General features: G+C 36.3%; 1 protein-coding gene across 1 annotated transcript in view; it reads right to left on the bottom strand.

Annotated features, from left to right (window-relative positions):
* Nucleotides 1-21,135, bottom strand: part of LUZP2 (leucine zipper protein 2) — a gene marked incomplete at both ends in the record, with an annotated part of 299,358 nt that overhangs the window by 15,122 nt on the left and 263,101 nt on the right. Inside the window, 2 exons of the mRNA XM_084237174.1 lie at nucleotides 8,850-9,014; nucleotides 15,122-15,196. Of these exons, the coding sequence (XP_084093300.1) occupies nucleotides 8,850-9,014; nucleotides 15,122-15,196 (240 nt within the window). The remainder of the gene's footprint in view (nucleotides 1-8,849; nucleotides 9,015-15,121; nucleotides 15,197-21,135) is intronic.

Here is a 21,135-nt window from a genome sequence, read left to right on the forward strand (position 1 = left end):
AGAGGGGTTTGGATCTAGATGACATCGTACCTGCAGTTTACAGATGGTTGTTCATACAGGTGGAACCTAAAAAAATCCCCTCAAATAGCCTAAGGTCTCAGATAATACTCTATAAAAGCACATTTCAGAATGTGAAACTCAAGTATTTTTTACGAAGATAAACTATGTGTCATTAAATCAAAACAATAAGCCATTCTACTCACATTTCTGTCTCTGACAGTGGTCTCTAGAAATCTCAGCTAAGAGCTTTCCAGAATGTCAACTTCAAAGGTGTGCCTGATAGAACCTTACCTCGACAACTTACTGTGTAATCATTAATTCAGCAAACATGCATTCAGCTGCAGCTCTGCCAGTGGAAGGCATTGTATTACAAGTAATTGTGTGGAAGGGATTAATGAAGAAGAAAGAAGGATGTAAATATGAATAGCCAGAACCTTCCATTACTTAGAGGCACCACGAAAGTCATTCCTATTTGAGTCAAGTAACCAAGAAATTCTAACGAAAACTGTAGAAAAAGAAAATGGATTCTCCCACAGTCCAAGCTCACAAGTCCGAGCAACAATGTTGGCTGGAGAAGCAGAAGTTTCTAGAAGGATCTGGGCTCACTGGGCTCAAAGGCACCCCACATGCTTCCACTGTCCAGATGCCAACATGCCCCTAAGAAAATGTCAGCTCCACCAACTCAGTCATGAAGGAGTCCAAGAGGACATAAACAAGTCTATCAGTTTGTGGAAACAAGGCCAAAAAAAGGAAAGAACAAAACTTTAGACTATTAAGTGCAAACAAAAATGAAAAAAAGATTGACCTGCATACAGAGAAAAAACTAAAACAAGGAGAATCTAGCTTCTGATGAAGCAGTTAAAAAAAAAAAACCTGTCTGAATAATAATACGTACCTTGTTATCAGGGGTGTCCTTTTTTTTTGTTGTTGGTTTTCATTTTTATGATTGAGAGGAATATTTTTTATCAACTAATTTGTAAATCAAGTGTTTTGGTAGCACTGGAAACCATTTAAGAAGGGGGACCTTCCCCACCTCACCACATTTTTTAAACATAAATACTTATTTTTAAAAGATGGAATCATTTGCTGGTTGTTTATATTTTGCTACAACCAAGTAGGAAATAATGGGATGTTAAAAATGGGAGGCTTTATTGTCTTGGGATCAGCTTAACACTCTATAGACAGGCAAGTAGATTTTTATATCCTATAATACACAGCATACAAAATGGCAATTTGGAGACACAGTTGTGCATTTAATATGTCTTAAACATTTTAAATTACTTTTATTCCCATGGTTTTTCAGCAGACTGATTTCCTAGAGAAAAATACTTTGGATCTTGACTCTCACTTTCAGAATTTCATCTCCTCTGTAACATCTTTGATTGTGGTAGTATAATTTCCCTGGTAACTTTGTTAATGTGCTATGAAGGATTGAAAATTTGAGAATGTAGTATGTAGGATATTGAATTGTGAATTAGTGGGATTTAAGCAGCAAAGCCACTGTAAAAATTGTTAAGAAAGGAATCACAGCTACATGTTTTTTAGATTTTTAGTTTGTCTATTAAGAATTGTGTGTCAATTGAAATATCTGGATACTGATCATCAAAACAACCAATAAAATCTCAATTATGAAGAAAGATAAAGGAAAATGAAATGTTACAGGCATCATTTTGTGACATAGATAATACTCAGTAGTAAGGTTTTCTCTAAATATTAGTATGATTTCCTAGACTTATCTAACATTTCCACTAAGAATGTTTACTTTCTATTTTATTTTAATTTTAGAAGTATTAAATGAATTATATCCCCATGTTGCCAACAAATATCTTTGTAAGAAGTTCATAGAGATGTCCAAGTGATCAATTTTTATAAGTAATGTTCTTACTATATAAATATCCCAAGAGGGCATCCCTGGTGGCGCAGCATTTGAGCGCTGGGTTGTGAAGCTGCCCACAGCCTCTGCAGCGCCGGTTCCATCCCCGGCCCCCAGGCAAGGGTCCCACATGGCCTGCAGACCTCTCCTGCTGCCCACTGCTCCCCTCAGCAGTGTACTTTGTCACTCTGCCTGTTCTGCTCTCTGCTCTGGCTCTGGTGAAATCTCTCACCCTCCCCCACCTCTGACTGTACCCAGTGCTTGTATAAATAAATAAGTAAATCTTAAAAAAAATTAAAAAAAATAAAAATAAATAAATATCTCAAGAATGAGGAAGAAATAAAGCTAATAAAGGTTTAGCTCCAGATCCTTTCTAGGTACAAATCCTCATACCAGTAATAAAAAGAAAACATCCAGGGGTCCTTATTATATCAATTTTTATATTTATCAAATTAAATATGTCCTATAATGTATAAGCTTTAAATATTTATGTATGTATACATTCATATAGTAACATGCAAAATATGACATGCTTTAAACTTCAAATTAACTTCATCACCACATAGATGCCATATATATCAAGAAGTAATTTAAAAGGCCTTTGAAACCTCCCAGACAAAAATGAAAATCAAACAGAATTTCTTAATTATAATGTGCTAATTTTAGGATTATGTTTTCATTTTCTTCCTCAAAAAAAAACTAGACATATAAAGATATACATTGTACTTTTTATAACATGGAAAAATCCCAATATATGTTATAGGTAACTAAATGACTAACTAATGACAGACAGCAAGCAGAAAAATACAAACATCCAAACACAAACAAAACTGTCTAAATGTTATCTCTGGGCTAGTTGAGAAATCTCTAAACAGGCAAGTTCTTACTTCTTAGACTGCTTTCTCATTCCTAGAGTTTGGATCTTAATAGCTCTCAACTTTTGATACAAATTAGAATAATCTAGATGCTTTGTATAATTCTCAAATCCAGCCTGCACTTCCACTGGACTGCATTCTGAGCATTGACACTCAAGCGTGAGTGAAGTTCACAAAATGAAGCCAAAGTTGAGAAACTTTGGTCTGTATTGTGTCCAGATGCACTATTTGGAGAGTTCTTGGATATTACTTTGCAACAGATTTTTGGTAGAAAGGGGAAATAAAAATCCACCTTTCTCAAAACCTTGAGGCATCAAGCAGAATGCTCTTTTTGCTTGGATGCCTTTGAGTTCCTGAATAGGGCCACTGTTTCCTGCTGCCCTAGAATGAATGCCTCTGACATTTCTAACAAACTGAGAAGAAAATTAACAAATCATCCTTGTCCAATTAAGGAGATATCACAGTTTTGACCTTTACAATGTAAACTGCATCTAAGTTCAGGCCAGTAAGTTTCATGGAAAGGAAAACAAAGACAGAAGATGGTAACAGCTTGGGATAGGGATGATATAATGGGTTATCATAACAAACTTCATAATTTTTTATCTGCATTGCTTATCGGAATTGCTTTTCATTTCAGCCATCTGTTGATTTTCTTATTTTTAAAGGCATTTACTAATGTGATTACTGATAAACAATATATTGTAAGGATTCACTTATACTTTAATACTACAAAAGTAGTTACATTTATTTGAATAGATGCATTCTCACATTTGAACAATAAACCAAGTAAATAGCTTTTGTTTTTGTTTTAATTAAAGTAACATCCTACCAACACCTTCCTTTAAAAGTGTGTTACTCTCCAGGTATCATATTACCTTTTTCATACATTTATTGACAATATTTCAGTGGCAAACACTATTAAATAAGCTCAATGCTGTACATGAATGTTCTTATTTAATCTCCACAATAGCTCTGTAAGGTTGATGCAATTATTACTTCCATTGTATATGTATGGAAGATGAGTTTCAACAAATTAGGTAATTTGATCAAAGTTTCAAAATTGAAAGTGGATAAAAGAGATTTTTAGTTAGCATGACTAACGAGTCCCAGCCTCTCTTTTTAAAAAAATATTTTCCCTTGCATTTATAGTCATTTTATGAGATTTTTTTTTTTTTTAATAAAAAGCACAGCCTGATTGTATAGGCTGAAGACCCCCTGAGTCATCCAGGATCTTGGCTGGAACATTTGGAACAACAACGACAACAAAATGAGTCTTTTCTATCTTGTGCAGTTCTCTGCATGAGGTATGACTGGGGAATGACAGACCATAAGACAGATGAATCTGTGGTGGGGAGACAGACCCAGCAGTCCCCGCAAGGCATCTGACCTGCAGAGACACAGTACAGTGTCCATCTCTCCACAGGATGGTCCAGGCAGAGGACCAAGGCTTGGAGGACTAGAATCCCTGCCTCTAGTTTAGGTCACTCGGCCTCCTGTCCTACAGAGAAATCAGTCCTGAAGACAGAAGGAGAGAAGGAAGTTTGCAAATATCTGTGACACTGTGCCAGGGCCATATGACCACGATTTTTCACTTCTCTTTTTGTCCTGCCTGAAAGAAATTTCATCACCACACTATAGAGTGAATCGTTTCTCTTCAATTCCATATTACATAACTGAACAGCAAAGACATTGTATTAGTAATTCACATTTTTCACCTAGATCTCTTGGCAATGTTTCTTGATTTTTTTTTCCTTTCATGAGCTGTATGTATTCTAATTATATAGTTACATTTAATATTTTATAGTAAAATTAATTTAGAAAATATCACAGTTGATGTATACAAAACATAATTAGCTTTTCAGAATGTGCTAATTGAACAATTTTTAAATAATTATTTTGTCTTTTCTGAACACTTATGATTCATCTAGCTTTATTGTGATAACAGCAGAAAACAAATTGAGATGTGATTAGGGATTGTATATATATTATTGATGATGTCCAGTAATCATGTCTTAATGCTTATACACATACACATACCATCCTCACACTGACAGACAGGAGTTGCTAACTCATGTTGCTAACTCATGGTGTTAGGAAAACTTTAATGTACAATATTTGCTAATTTCTATGGTATACATACCTATTACTGATTTCAATGTACAAATATGATGGCACTCAATATTAAGTTGGAAAAAGATATACAGTAGCATACACCATTATACAGTATCTACTCTATACATATCCAAAAGACAGATAATAATGTGATGTATTAGTTTTGATATTTAGCTCATTTGCTTTTAGTATAATTTAATTGTAAGTGCATAAAATCAATTTTTAATAATGACTCTGATTAAGAGCCGAGTAGTACAAATGCTGAAAATTTACTCAGCTTCTGCAATCAGGTATGAGCAAACCACTGGAGTATTCACTATTCTAATTACATACCATGACATGCATATTCTATTTTTTCTACTAGTAAAACTGGCCTGAAAAGCCATGGTTTTCAGTTCAAATACATAGTGAAGAGTATTTTCACAAGATAAAAGGGGAAAATTTTACCATAAACTTTCTTTCTTTTAGGACATATACTCAAGTTTTATTTCTGGTATCCTTTGTTGCCTTCATCTCTTTCACTCTATACTATCTCATTAACTAATTTAATGAATTGCCAGAAATTAATTGCCATCCATAGTGATGATGCCAAACCCTTTATCTCCACCCTGAGTTCCAGATTCAAATGTATAACCACCTATTGGATAGAGACACTTGATTGTAGGAAAGATCTCTTACAACTTGCATGTTGAAAAATAAACCAAATTTTGGTCTTCTCTTAATACCTCCTTTTGCCTTTTGAGTCACAGTAAATCAATGGAAGCACTGAGTGTCATTCCTGATTTCCTCTCTTAATCACTATACCACTATAGTACTCAATTACATCTGGAACCCTATTTCCATTTCTATATTAGGTCACCAGCATCTCCCACATGAATCAGCAAAATAGTATGTCATTTACATAGTTACAGTTTTGTTTTGCAAGATCAAAGCTGATATACTGGTTCATACTTATTGTCTTCACTTCTCTGTTGGAAGACTAATTTCAACAAAATAACTACATAATCTCATGATAAAAACATAACAAAGACATCATCTCCCAAAGAGAAAAGTGTATCAGTGCATACTCTGCACTGGCAAAAGGCAGCTCTCCTAGCTGCCTGCGACTGGGCAGGTGTTTCTCTTTGCCAACCTTTTCTCTTTGCAAAGCAGCAGAGGCAGCTCCTCCCAGGGCTGCCTGCCTGTGACTATGCAGGCCTCTCTTCTAACAAATCTGTCCCTTTTGGGGGCAGCTCTTTCTGCCCTCTTGTGTCTGTGCAAGCATCCTTGACTTCCCTACCTTTTTATAACAGACCTGCTATTTTGCATATAACTAAGTGCCTCATGGGGAAACTTGCCACATGCTACTGAAAGGGGAGCTCTGAAGAAACTTTTCTCAGAGATAACCCAAAGACCCCACTCTCTGAATCCAACACCTCTCCAAACCAACGTCAACAATGACTGCTGAAAACATACCAGCTAAATCTCCTCATTGGAAAGTTACTTTTTGGATAAAGAGAAAATTATTTGATGACTGAGCATTTATGATGGTTCTATGGCTCATACCCCATTATCACATTATTCAATATTTTAAAAATATTATCTATGAGGTGCCTGAATGGAGATTAAGTCCTATGTCTTACATAAACTGCAATTTCCACCACTACTGAAAAAATAAAGACTATGGGCAAAACATAATCCCCAGGGAAAAATTTAATACTAATCTACATAATAGAATGCTCTATAGTACATCAACTCAGATTTACTGAACTTTATCTTTTCTGTTATTGTTTTTTGAAAAACGAGCAATCACCAAACTAGACTCTTCTAAATGTTTCCTATCTTGTGATAAACCAAGAGAAGTAATAAATATTTATTACTTATCTCAATGACAGGCATACATTTATTCATAGTAAATCACTTAAGTATCAATCAGTAATTTCATCCACACAGTCATGAAAGGCCCACTTTTAATAACTGGCTTTGATAAACATATTTGGAGTTGGAAACAAGCATAATGTGCTCATAGAATTGCAAAGCTACTTTGCCACAAGTCATCAGATTTAATGAAGCTGAGCGTTTGTTCCTTTCTTATATTAACACTAAGAGGAGGCAGGGTGCTGTTTCCTCATAGGTGGTGAGATTGTGAGATTCCTCATAGGTGGGTAGTGGTACATTCTACAAATGACCAGCTTCTGTAAATATACCCAGAATTTTTTCTTAATAAAAAAATATACATTTTACATTTTTTTTAAAGATTAATTTATTTATACAAGCACTGGGTACAGTCAGAAGCGCAGGAGGGTGAGAGAATTCACCAGAGCCAGAGTGGGGAGCAGAAGAGGCAGAGGGACTGAATTACACTGCTGAGGGGAGCAGTGGGCGTGGCAGGAGAGGTCTGCACGTCATGTGGGACCCTCGGCCATGTGGGACTCTCACCAGGTGGCCGGGGATCGAACCGGAGCTGCAGAGGCTGCTGGCAGCTTTGCAGCCCAGCGCTCAATTGCTGTGCCATCAGGGGAGGCCCTATACATTTTACATTTTTTCCCCTGAGTTTGGCTAAGTAAATAAACACTTTAGACACAGGGTTTTCAAAGAAGGATCAGGAAAAAATAAAGGAGAATATTGGCATAAATTTTTCAAAATCCTTCGTTATGTAACCAAATCAAAGTGAATAATATGTTTAAATAGAAATGCATATTTTAAAATGAAATTTTAAAAGGTTTTATTTATTTTTGTGTAGAAGAACTGGGGTGCAGGTCAGAGGTGAAAAATGGTGGTGAGAAGATTCACCAGAGACAGAGTAGGGAGCAGAACAGGCAGATTTACTGAACTATGTTGAGGGGAGCAGTGGGAGAGAGAGGAGAGGTCTGCTGTGCCTTGTGGGTCACCTCCCTGACCAGGGATTGAACACAGCAGTGATATAGTGATAGCACTGAGACTTAACCTCTAGGCCACCAGGGAGGCCCTTAAAATGGTTTTTGATAGATAAACATGAGATTATATAGACTAAATTTGTGCAATCTATAAATTGAGTAGCTACAGATGAAAACAGAACACTAGGAGATTGATTTTGTTTCTTTTACTTTTGACATCCTATTCGTAAGAAATAGTATTTTCCTAATTACAATTTTGCCACATGCCCTTTAATCCAAATATAGGAAATCACAGAAATAACCAATAAGGAAGCACCAGCTGTAATAAATCATTAGTTATTTGTATGGTTTTTCTTAGGTTTCCCTGGGCCTGCCCTTGGAGATTTGCATTAGAAATACGACTGGTATTGATTTAACAAGTGATCCTAGGGCAAGCGGTGAATCAGAACTTTCAAATATACTTCCTGAAACTCCTTTTATAAGTAACTATTACAGATTTCAGTGTTTATTTAAATGCAGAGACTCCAAATTGAAGGTTCTGATAATTTTAACAAAACCATCACTGTAATAATCCTTTACCCTGTCTAAAGTGGGTGGTAGGTATGGAGGGGGTAGTCAGGAAGGGGAGATTTAGAGGAGGATTAGCTAAAATCCCTGGGATTTTTTTTTAAAAATTACTGATAACTGGTCAGAAGAATTTTGATTTAATCCAAATATCAGCATTTTTTAATAAATATCCTAAGTGACTTTAACGTGTATGTTGTGTAGAGAACAACAGACTTAATAATAAAAAAAAACATACAATATTGTAAGGATATTAGTTATACACTGTTTCATATCAAACTTCTGGTATATACTGTGATATAGTATCATAAATTTTCTTTTAACATTCTATAAGTGTTATTCATATTATTTATTATTATCATTACTATTTTTTCACAATTACTTAAGAAAAGCTGTCTTCAACATTCTCCAAATGATGATGGTGACTTTACAAACTTGGTCACTCTCTTCCATTTACTTACTAATTTTTGATGAATTTAATATCCTCTCTCCATCCACTCTGATGATCATATTACATGAAATAAAAAGAAAGTACATTATATGACTTTCCAAAGCACAAATAAAACATACCGGCTCACGTGTGTTTGCTTCTTGAATTGCAGAGTCCATTTCCCTGTATGGATCTCCTACGTGAGTTGAACTTAGCTTGCTTAAACTATAAGGAGAAGGTGGATTATGGAGAACAGTTGACAGGCAGAGATGTATCATCTCTTTCATTGCTTTCATCTGTGACTCCTACAAAAAAAAGTTCACAATTTTTACATGTGAATTTGGTCATCATTTATCTAATTGAATTCTTCCTCCTCCTAGCTGACACTCATTCCCTACGCAAATACATGTCATTCTCCAACATAAAGGTCTGATTTATAAATTCCATTATCATTTGCTATTTAATACACCTGCAGGTTTGTTTTTTGGAGCAAATATGATTTATGATGTATTTTGAACAGAAAAACAGAGACATAGCTTACTTTTTCTGTTTGAATTGACATGATTTCAATCATGAGTTTGCTGACAAGGAAATTCATTCTAGATTGGGTCACTCTGAATAGAAATTGTCCTTTTGGGAAGCCTGCCATTTTTCTATTAGCATCAAGCTCCTTTAGTTCAAGTGATTCCCCTAACACTGTAGGCTCCTGTGTGTCTCAGGTTAGCTTGTATTACCTCTAACACCATTTTGTTTCTGATAAAATTCTTATTTCACCTGGGACTTGTTAAGCGGTAGGTGTTAATCAAATATGATTATAAAAGATAATATTAACATTTTCTTATATGAGCATACAATATCACAATAGTCAAAAACTTTTGCAAGCAGGTAATAACTATGTTTTCAAGCATGAGGGAAAAAGGTATTATAATTACAATTTTTTCAATGAAGAAAAAAGAATTTCAAGGTTTTCAGATGGGGTTTTTTTTTCTGGTTTAAATCATAAGTCAGGGCCTCCCCAGTGGCGCAGCAGTTGAGCGCTGCGTTGCAAGGCTGCCCGCGGCCTGTGCAGAGCCGCAGGTTTGATCCCAGGCTGCTCCCTGGCCACCTGAGGATGGTCCCACATGGAGCCTGCTGCTCCCCTCAGCAGTGTACTTTCTTCCTTCTGCCTGCTCTGCTCTCTGCTCTGGCTCTGGTGAGTTCTCTCACCCTCCCGCACTTCTGACTGTACCCAGTGCTTGTACAAATAAATAAATAAATAAATAAATCTTAAAAATAAATAAAAATAAATAAATCATAAGTCAGACTGTCCCAACATAGATATCCATCTCTAACTTCTATTCTAAATATGCTTTCCTCAAAGCTAAATATATTTTTAAATGTCAATAAGGAAAAAAAATATGATATAAAGCTGAGAACTAAAAAAATATCTCCAGGTACCAGGACTCAAAGCTAATGTGATTTTGAAATATAGACTTTAAATGTTCACATCATGCAGGAAATAGTGATGACTATTCTATTAACTATGTTCATATCTTGGCTCCTCTTAACATATACCCATGTGTGTGCATGCACATACATTTATGTTGGATATATAATAGGCTTAAGTTATATGTTGCTATAATAAATAAATGTCTGAGTAATGAGTAGACTTGGATGCTGGAAATAATAAACACCATCAATAGTTTCAAACATTAACTTTCAGTAAATACTGCTTTATGAAAGACACATTCTCAATGAAACAATTAATGGAGATGTGCATATATGCTTTATTTTCAATTTTCTGAACTTTGGTGCAATCATCTCATCTTCTATATCTCATATAACAGAATCATAAAAATCCAACATACAACTCTTCCTTCTCAGCCATAGAAGTAAGGTATCTTTGCTTATGTTTCAACATATTCTTAATATCTTGCCTTCTCATTTCATTTCATTTTGGGGCCACAAACCTGAGACTTAGCCTCCTACCTTAAATTCTAGCTCCATTCTTCGACTATGTTGTAAATTTTCCTGTTATGGATCACAGATGGCTGTGAGCAAACCCACCCTAAACTGGTTGGTTCCCTGCCAAGCTCCTTAACAATGGTGTCTGTTTGTGACATTGCTCCTCTGTTTGTTTGACCCATTTCCTTGAACAGGACGCAGATAATGATTTTATACTACAAATCATTACTTTTTCATTTAAAATCCTAACTGTAGTCTACTTTGAAAATAGATACTGCTTGGAAGTAGTCTGGAACAAGATATCACCTAATGAAATTTGTTGTAAGCCATATAAAGTCTATTTTCTCTAGATCTTACAAGCTGTCCCTTGTAAAGTAAGTCAGTCTTATTTTTGCCTCTACTCCCCAAAACAAGGCACTTCTTTCACTTGCTTTCACATGTGATAGTAAAATGCAAACTCCTTAATAAGATCATTTGTCACAATGCCCTTTATATTAGCCCATCAAATATTCCAAGTTCATTCTCATCTTCGAGCCTTTATAATTTGCTGTGTCCTCTGCCAGAAGAGCTGTTCTTTTTTTCCCAAATATGCACATAGGAAAATTTCATTTATAGTTTATGTCTCTGCTAACATCTTATCTTCTTGAAAACTTAGTCCCAGATAATTCTTTCTCTCTCTTTTAAAGCCTCTATCACATATTCTATTTTTATCTCTTTTTTGACACTTACATTGCCAATTATCTTATTGTTCATATCTATACTATTTATCTATTTTTTATTAGAATGTAATTCCTTTGAGGGCTGCTGCCTTTTCTGCAATGTCACCACTTTCTAGCTCAACAAATATTTTTGAAGTAAACCCTGTAGATGTTATGGGCTGGTACTAATTTACATGGGAAATTAATGAGCTATTTCCCATTTTATTTTGTATTTTCCATATGAAAAGAATGACAAAAGGGTGACAAAAGATTTCTTCTTATTCATAAGCTGTCCTTCAATTAATTTAATTAAATAATTCAATTTTGCATAAACTAAGGTTGATTCTTGCCTGTGCTTTAGAACATGTAAAGCTTATAGGAAATTATTATATATCCTTAAAACGGTGGGGACTTAGAAAGCTATTTTTATGTGTTTGTATGAATTCTTTTCTCAAATAATTGCATTTTTGTGGGAACAAGATGTAGCTTGCAAGACAATTGCATCCATAATTTCTCCTCTCCTGACAAATAAAATCTGCACAATATTATTCATGTCTATCTAATTCATTTACATGAAGATACAAAGTGCTCGGAAAGATGTGGAAGAAATATTAGCTGTTGGCTTGGGGAAGACCACAAGGGGCTATGAATATAAAGACTCTCTCCTCGACTTTACTTCTCACATGAAAAATGCTCTTTGAATCCTGGAAAGTCATTAAATAAGTTTGACTTTCTGCTACAGGCTATGTCTAGATCCCTTTTATGAAGATGAATAATAGCATGTTCATTAATTTAGAAACGTAGACATTCACTTGTCTATTCAATCAAGAACTATTTATTATGCTTCTGTTAAAAGCCAGATACAGTGTGACAAAGAGTTCTTGTTCATAAGCTGTCCTTCAATTAAATTAATTTAATTAAATAATTTAATTTTGCAAAAACTAAGGTTGATTCTTGAGATGATTGTTTATATTGGGATACTAGACTGAGACTCCTCTTATCAAATATGCCAGTATCAAGTTGGAGTGCAAAGATGTTGTTTTCATAATATTTATGAGGTATTTAAAGTTATTTGAAGCCCGCATTCAACATTCTTACACAATAGACACCTGAAGAGAGTTAAAAAAGTCTAAAGATGATGGAGTGAGGGGAAGAGCAGTTTTATTAAACTATAGTTTTTATTCATTTTGAAGTGAGGTAGCATTCTACCTGACTTTATGAGTCCAGTTTGTGACTCTCACATATATCTTACATGAGATTGGTTGAAATCAAACTTCAGTAATATGAAATGATTTATAGTTCACTGTACCAAAAGGAATGGCGAGATCCCAAAGCTGAAAGAGTGAAATCATCATCCAAGAGAGTCCTCCTCTTTGATTTTGATCACTGGTAATAACAATGATTATGCTTACTAGGTGTTTGTCAAGAATTATTCTACTTCTTTATTTTTTTTTTGATGCAAATAATTATCTCGTCACCCTTAGAAAGTAAGATGTCTTATTATTCCACCTGACACTGAATCATAGAGTTTGATGGATTCAGTAGAATAGGCAGCATTTTTGATCCAGGGCGAATGGATCAGGGGACCTTTATTTAACCACTGCAATATTAAGCCTCTCTTCCTAAGTTCAGACTATGGACATGATGTGGACATGAGACATATTAGTGGTAGTGGGGGAAGTGACAGAATTGGGGAGGAGAAATTTGGGGTAATAGGAATAATTCTATATTAACTCTGAGATCTGAGACTGAGATCAAAGTGCAGCTCACCAATAAAATATTATGTGACTATACCAGTCCATATAAACCACAATTATTTAAACTATATTTATTTTCTCAACTTTTATTGCCTCCTGGTTCAGCATACAATCATATTCTAATTTTTGGTATACAGCAAAATTGTGAGCTCTGGGGAACCCAAGACCATGTATGATGAGAGTTTGCTGTTTACCAAGTGCACATGTGGTATTTCAAATTTATTTAGCCATTGACTGACAAAATGGGTGATTTGTAGATAAATCAGGGAAAAGATTTAAAGGAAGACTATTCTGCCAGTCAGAGATGTTAAAATGTCAGAGGAGGGCTCCTTCAGGATATTGGGAATTTAATTTCTTTCTAGAACTTAAAGCAAATTACAGAGAATGTATCAGAAAGGATTGAAAAAACAGGTGGTCTGTTGAACTTTAAAATTATTAGGTACCTCTGCTTTTCTTATTACATCAATTCTATGAAGAACCATTTACCTTTTTATTTCTTAAAAATATTTATTTTTATTTTTTTATATGTACAAGAACTGGAGTATAGGCCAGAAGTGTCGGGGGTGGGGGTGTGTGAGAGAGGATTCACCAGAGACAGAGTAGGGAGCAGAACAGGCAGACTCACTGAAATACACTGCTGAAGGGAGCAGCAGGCAAGACTAGAGAGGTCTGCTGTGCCATGTGGGTAGCTCCCTGGCTGAGGATTGAACGCAAGCTGCAGTGGCTGGAGACAGCTTGATAGTGCTAAGACTTCCGCCCCTGAATCACCAGGGAGGCCAACCGACCTTTTAAAAAGAGTAATGTATAGCATATGTTGAATATAGTCAGAGTTTAGAATAAACTGCTGTAAATAATTTTCATAAATTAAAAAACATTCCCATAAAGCTGTAACTTTATTAAGGTGAACTGTATTTGACCTACTCTATAAAATAACAGGCAGGCTTCCCTAAAACTACTAAATATCATATTTACTTGGTTAAATTCAATATAAAATAAGGTAATCACAAAGTAATAAAGTTGTTAAATATCTAGGTATTCATTCCAAAGTTACATTTACTCCAAAGATCTAAACCATAAGGAGTGGATTATCATTAGAATTATAAACTGTCCTTATTAATTCCTCTACTGCAACTCTTCCAGGATGCCCTGAATGAAAATTTAGTTATGTTATCAACAAAGGGGTTTTGGTCATATCAAATCAAGAAAATGCCTATGTGAGACCAAGTCACCATGTCCTTCACAACTATTGCAGTATAAGAGGGAGAAAGGCAAGAACTTAAAAAAGCATCATTTTTGCATTTATGTTTCCTCTATTTTATATCAAAAGACACATGTTCAAATTGATAGTGAGGAGGAAACCTTTTCTTATAAAAGTGTTAAACATATACTAATATATAGTGTCATACTGCAAAAGAAGTCTAGGAAAGCTATCATCTTATTTATTTTTCTATATGATATAGCTAAAGCTATCATAAATACAGAAAAACTGACAGGAGACAAAACACTTTCTTTATTAAAAAACTTACTTTGAAATATATAGGAACATAAACAGAACAAAAATGGCAAATACGATAAATACCAATCTATATTAAATATTAAAATATTTTTTATTATATATTTGCTATATATGTATATAGTTTTATAAATACATTATACATGTATATATGCATTTGTAATATACACATAGCTCATTCATCCAGAGTTAATAATAGTATTTTTGTTGGTGATTTAAGCCTGTTTATTCACAGGTTTATAGTGCAATGTACCAATAAGGTAAAAAATGAAGCCAAGAGCTCACAGAGCCTGAACCTTCAGTCAATTTACTGTAACAGCAAAAATAACAACAAAAAAAGAATTGGTCTCCAAAGGGACTATCAAAGCCCTTATGAATGCTATAACCATATTACTTGCATGGTATCTGGAAATGCCTTAATAAATCAAGGGAAGAGATGAACATACCCTTGCTTTATGTGCTAAAACCACACTAGTGATGGTTCACAGATGCAAACATACCTTATCAAGAGCTGCCTTCTCCAGCTCATTTTTGGCTGCAGCTAATTTCTGCTCCAGCTCAGTCAGCTGTTGGGCCTGTAAAAGGAAAAAGACAAAATATATGGGCTGGACTGGGTACTGAGCAGGTTTTCTAATATCCAGCAGACTGGGTGAAGGAGGAGTAAGAGTGCTCAGTGGTTTTGCAGGGTTTTATTGGGATTGCCAGGTACACAGCAGGCAGGGGTACTGGGGGGCCAGGAGGCTGGCAGGGTTCCCAGCCCCCAGAAAGTCTTCACTCTATCTGGGCTCTCTGGCCTTCTCTCTCTCTCGGCTTCTCCTTCGGCTTCTGTTATTCTCAGCTTCTACTGGCGTCCCTGTGATGCCGCCATTAAAAGCCCAGTCTCAGCCCAGGTGAATCCCATCTACATATGCCCACACCCTACTCCACGTGCCCGCCATCAGGCATGCATTCAGGACTGCAAGGATCCATTATCTATCCTGATGGTGGGAGGGCAGAAAAGCCTGACATTTTTCCTTACCCTACACAAAACTTTTTTAGTAAGTCACATAAATCACTCTCTAAGCTTTAAGTACCTTTCATATACTAACAAAGAATAAAAAGACATGAGATTCATTCAAAACTCAGCTTAAGAATAGTGTATTGGATGGTCATTTTGTTAGGCTATGGAAAATGAATTCAGAATATATTCTCAGTGACTATACACTGAGCATTTCACTAAATAAAACATCTAGTTCAAAAGATCCACCTCAAATTCTTAAAAATTCTTGTGATAAAAATCCATCAGTCATGCTTGTGGTTGCTATGGGCTGAACTGTGTCCCTCAAAAAGACATATATTGATGCTCTAACAGCTCCACTGTTAGAGATGATAGTTAGAGATAAGGTCTTTAGGGAGATACGGTTAAATGAGGTTCTAAAGTGGAGCACCTAAACCCAAAGAATTGGTGTCCTCATTAGAGGAGGAAAAAAGAGCAGAGTTCTCTCCGCCTCTTTTTCTTTTTTAAGATATATTTATTTATTTATTTATACATGCACTGGGTACAGTCAGAAGCACGGGAGGGTGAAAGAATTCACCAGAGCCAGAGCGGGGAGCAGAGCAGGCAGAGGGACCGAAGCACACTGCTGAGGGGAGCAGCGGGCGGCAGGAGAGGTCTGCGCATTATGTGGGACCCTCCTTCGGTGGCCGGGGAGCAGCCGGGGATCGAACTAGTGCTGCAGAGGCTGCGGGCAGATTCGCAACCCAGCGCTCAACTGCTGCGCCACCGGGGAGGCCCTCCACCTCTTTTTCTGAAAGTCTCCAGATTCACACAGAACAAGAGCCATATGAGAGTGCAGTGAGAAAGCAACATCTGCAAGCTCTGAAGATCTCTCACTAGAAACAACACCTGCCATCACACCTTGCTCTTGATTTCTAGCTTCCAGGACTGTGAGAAAATACATTTATTTTGTTTAAAACACCCAATCTGGGGCCTCCCTGGTGGCGCAAGGGGTTAAGCACTACCCTATGAAGCAATCGATAGCCTCTGTGGAACGAGTTCGATCCCAGGCCAGCCAGGGAGAAACCCACATGGCAAAGCAGACCTCTCCTGTCTCGCCCGCTGCTCCCCTCAGCAGTGTATTTCAGCCAGTCTGCCTGTTCTGTTCCCCACTCTATCTCTGGTGAATTCTCTCACCCCCCACATCTCTGGCCTGTATACCAGTTCTTGTATAGAAAAATAAATCACCCAGTTTGAAGTTTTTTGTTATGGAAGCAAAAACCAATTGATACACTTGTCTTCACTTTTTCAATTATTGGTTTTAATCCATACACTTCTCTAAGTAATCATATCTCTGCACCTTTGCAAATACCATAAATGTGCTATTAAAAGAAAAGAGTAATGGCCTCAGGTCTAGAAAGTGTGTTTTAAAATCCTGCCTCCACAATTCTTACCTATGTGAGCTTGACTTTTTAAAACTAGAAATGATGATATTTTTTAAATAACTAATGTGAAGACTTGGAATTTCCATTATCAGTAAACATGTAGCACTATCTTTGTTCATTCCATTATTATTTAATTCATCCATTCATATTTTGATTAATCCTCATATTCCTCATACTCCAGACACTGTGCTAGATCCTGGAAACTACAAGTAACTAGAAAGAGTCTCCCTTATGTGACCTATAAACTTATTTCCTCCCGTTGCTTGTGATATCTATTGAGGACAAGAATAATCACATGCATTTATTATAATTGGCTTTGTGTCAGCAAAATTAATGCAATCACTTTTTAATTCAAGAAGTACTGTTGAATTTGTAGTATATACCAGCCACTATTTTCTAAACTGGTGGTCTGTTGGTGAGAAAGAGAAATACCTTTCTGCAAAGATAGACAATGTATAACTCTTTATCTCTCTTACTGCTATATCCATACCCTTGGTCATATGGCTTTGCCAATCTTCCCATCAACAAGCAAAGTATATTTACCTTTCTCCCTCCCAGTCATACATATGGTTTGAGATTCAGTATTTCTGGAAATTCATCAACACAATGTATTTTAGTCCTTCTCTGTGTTCTTCCCTCTAGTTATAAATATCTAGCTCTCTTGTTTTTAATTTTTTGGTGAACTTCCTTGAGGTTTAGCAAGCATAAAAATATGCATACCTCACCTTCTTTTGAAAAGGACTTGAAACAATAAGAATACTAAATTTAAACATTAATGAAATATGAGTTCTGAACCATACATGACTTGTGAACTGGATGTGGAAATAAGTGCCTAATGGCACTTAAAATAAGTGACAAATGGATATAACTTTATTCATCTGTCTTGACTGTCTACACCAAAGACTTCTAGCAACCATATGTTAAAAGATGCATTGGATCCCAAATATTTCTAATCAAACACAACAAGTATAACAGAGACACAGAGGTGCAAGGGTTTTCTGAACAACAGGTTCTGGTATAAAATTTTAGCAAGCATTGTTATTTGAGAAACATAAATAAAAATCACAAGACACTGTATCAAAGCCAACTGTTGCAAATGATGTGTAGCTCTCCTACATTACTGGTCAGAGACTAGAATGGCATAACCACTTTAGAAAATGGTTGGGTAGTTTCTTACAAGGTTAACTACATGCCTATGTTACTGTGATCAAGCAATTCCATTCTGAGGTTTTTATCCCTGAGAAATGAAATTTATATTTGCAAAATGGTTTGCATAAGAATATTAATAAAAATATTAAAAAAATAGCACACAAATTTGCAATTCAATTTGGAAAATTTTTTTTTCAGGAATGAAAAAAAATATATTTCAAATTCAGGGTTTATCTGAAACCAAGTATAGGACCTAAGATACATTTATGTGTATTTGTATGTGCTTCTGTGTCTTTATTTTTGCATCAACACACATAAAGCAATATTAGGAAAGCACAAGATTGACTTGCTTCTGGGATCATGCACAATAAATCCATACTTTCTCACCCACTGCAAATGTCTGAAACAACAATGAGTAATAAACAGCTTAGACATCAAGATATACAAATCTAGAACTTTTTTGGGGTCACCATTGAGTTTTAAAAATCATCAGTGCCTTCCACATGATGAGTAAATGAAATTTAAAAGATTAAATCTCAGGCTAAAATGAGAAGATAGGAGAACCAGCATAGGCTTCTAAATGCTGACTAAAGTCCCAGCTATTTCATCTCTTGATAAAACATAATAAATGGGCACCACAGGGATACCAGAATTATAATGTCCAGCCACTACATTCTGGCACAATTTCTGCCTGGAAAGATTAAATTGGAAATTGTCCCATTCAGCACTGGACCAGGGAAGTATGTATACAGACTCACAATATGGAATTCAGACAGAACCTCTTTCTAGTGTTTTGGCCACTACAGAGTTATAATAAATAAACTTAGAAGACTAGTGTGAATCATTGATTGGTGACATAGGAAGATAATTGCAATAGCTGGAAATAAATAATGCTGATGATACAAGGGGCTTTCAGAAGGCATCAGTAAAAAAGGTCAGAAATATTTTAAAAATTTCTAAGAAAATCTCTATTTTATTAGTAGTAATCAGATGGTACTTACTTTACATTTTAGGATGTAAACCTAAGAACACACAGAGGAACTCCTGGGTGCATAAGGGTTAAGTCTCAGCACTATCACCTATGATGCCTTAGTTGGATCTCTGGCCAGGAAGCTAACCCACATATGGTACAGCAGACCTCTCCTGTCTTGTCCACTGCTCCCCTCAGCAGTGTATTTCAGTAGATTTGCCTGTTTTGCTCCCCACTCTGCCTCTGGTGAATCCTCTCACCCCTTGCAACTCTGGCCTACATCCCAGTTCTTCTATGCATGAATAAATAAATATTTTAAACACACACACACACACAGATGTGTTTCAGCAAATGATTCACACATATTATTTGGGCAGTGAGTATAAAAAAATTTCCATAGTAGTGTGAAAACAAATTCTACATTTTAATTCTCGATTTTAATACTTAATAGGTGGAATTTTAAAATATTTTGTATTATATATTTTTATTAAAATAACTCATGGCTGTCTGACAAAACTATTTGAACTCATATTTGCATATATTCTAATTCTATCATTGATTTTCTTCCATGTGTTTGCTTATAATGTACAGAATGTGACAGCAAAACAATATAATACTGAAAGAACAGTATGAATTAAATCTTTAAAAATTTGTCCTCATAAGAACTCTATCTGGGACCTCTCCTGGTGGCACAGGTCGTTAAACGCAGCACTGTGAAGCTGTCTGCAGCCTCTGCTGTGCCAGTTCGATCCCAGCCTGCCAGTGAGGGTCCCACATGGCTCAGCAGACTTCTCCTGTGGCGCCCACTGCTCCCTTCAGCAGTGTATTTTGTCAGTCTGCCTGTTCTGTTCCCTGCTCCGTCTCTGGTGAATCTTCTTACCCTCCCTCCCGCACATCTGGCCTGTACCCCAGTTCTTGTATGTATGGATAAATAAATCTTAAAAATAAACCTCTATCTGGTATTTAATATTGTCTCCATTCTTTTTTAAATGAGAAAACTAGCGAGAAACAGACATGCTAAATATCTTGCTCAGGGTCACATAGCCAGGACATAACAGATCTGGCATTCAAAGTTGGGTATTTTGGATCTGTAGCTGGTCCACCTACCCACTACAGACATGATTGGGTATAAGTTTTAACTAATAACCGTATATATATTGAATGGCATACATTTAAATTTAGTGATACACTTTATGATTAAAGATGTTTGGAGGGCCTTCCTGGTGGTGCAAGAGGTTAAGCAAAGCACTGTGAAGCTATCCACAGCCATTGCAGTATGTTTGATCCCTGGCTGGCCAGGGAGCTACCCACATGATGAGCAGACCTCTCTTGTCTTGCTGCTGCTCCCCCCAGCAGTTTATTTCAGTCAGTCTGCCTGTTCTGTGTCCTACTCTGATTCTGGTGAATCCTCTCACCCCGCAGCTCCGGCCTGCATCCCAGTTCTTTTTATTGTTTAAAGATTTTTATTTATTTATACAAGAACCGGGGTATAGGCCAGATGCGCGGGAGGGTGAGAGGATTCACCAGAGACAGAGCAGGGAACAGAACAGGCAGACTTATGAAATACACTGCTGAGGGGAGCAGCGAGCAAGACAGGAGAGGTCCGCTGTGCCGTGTGGGATTCTCGCCAGCCGGCCGGGATCCAACCCATGTTGCAGAGGCTGCGGACAGCTTCACAGTGCTGCACTCAAGCGCCTGCACCACCAGGGAGGCCCTGCATCCCAGTTCTTATATGCATAAATAAATAAATATTAAAAAAAAATGTTTGGAGACCACCCAGAAAATTGGGGAATTTTTGTGGGTTTAAGATCTAAGGAGGATAATGAACTCATAAAGGAGGTGCCCTTGACTACACACTATGGCTTATTTAATAGTTGGTGAAAGGAAATGATAGGATTGGATTTATATGCATGGTTTAATTCATTTATTAACACCAATGAAACACACACTCCCAACTCAGCAGCACTTACTTAG

This window comes from Talpa europaea (genome assembly GCF_964194135.1).
Source record: "Talpa europaea genome assembly, chromosome: 1".
Classification (NCBI taxonomy): domain Eukaryota; kingdom Metazoa; phylum Chordata; class Mammalia; order Eulipotyphla; family Talpidae; genus Talpa; species Talpa europaea.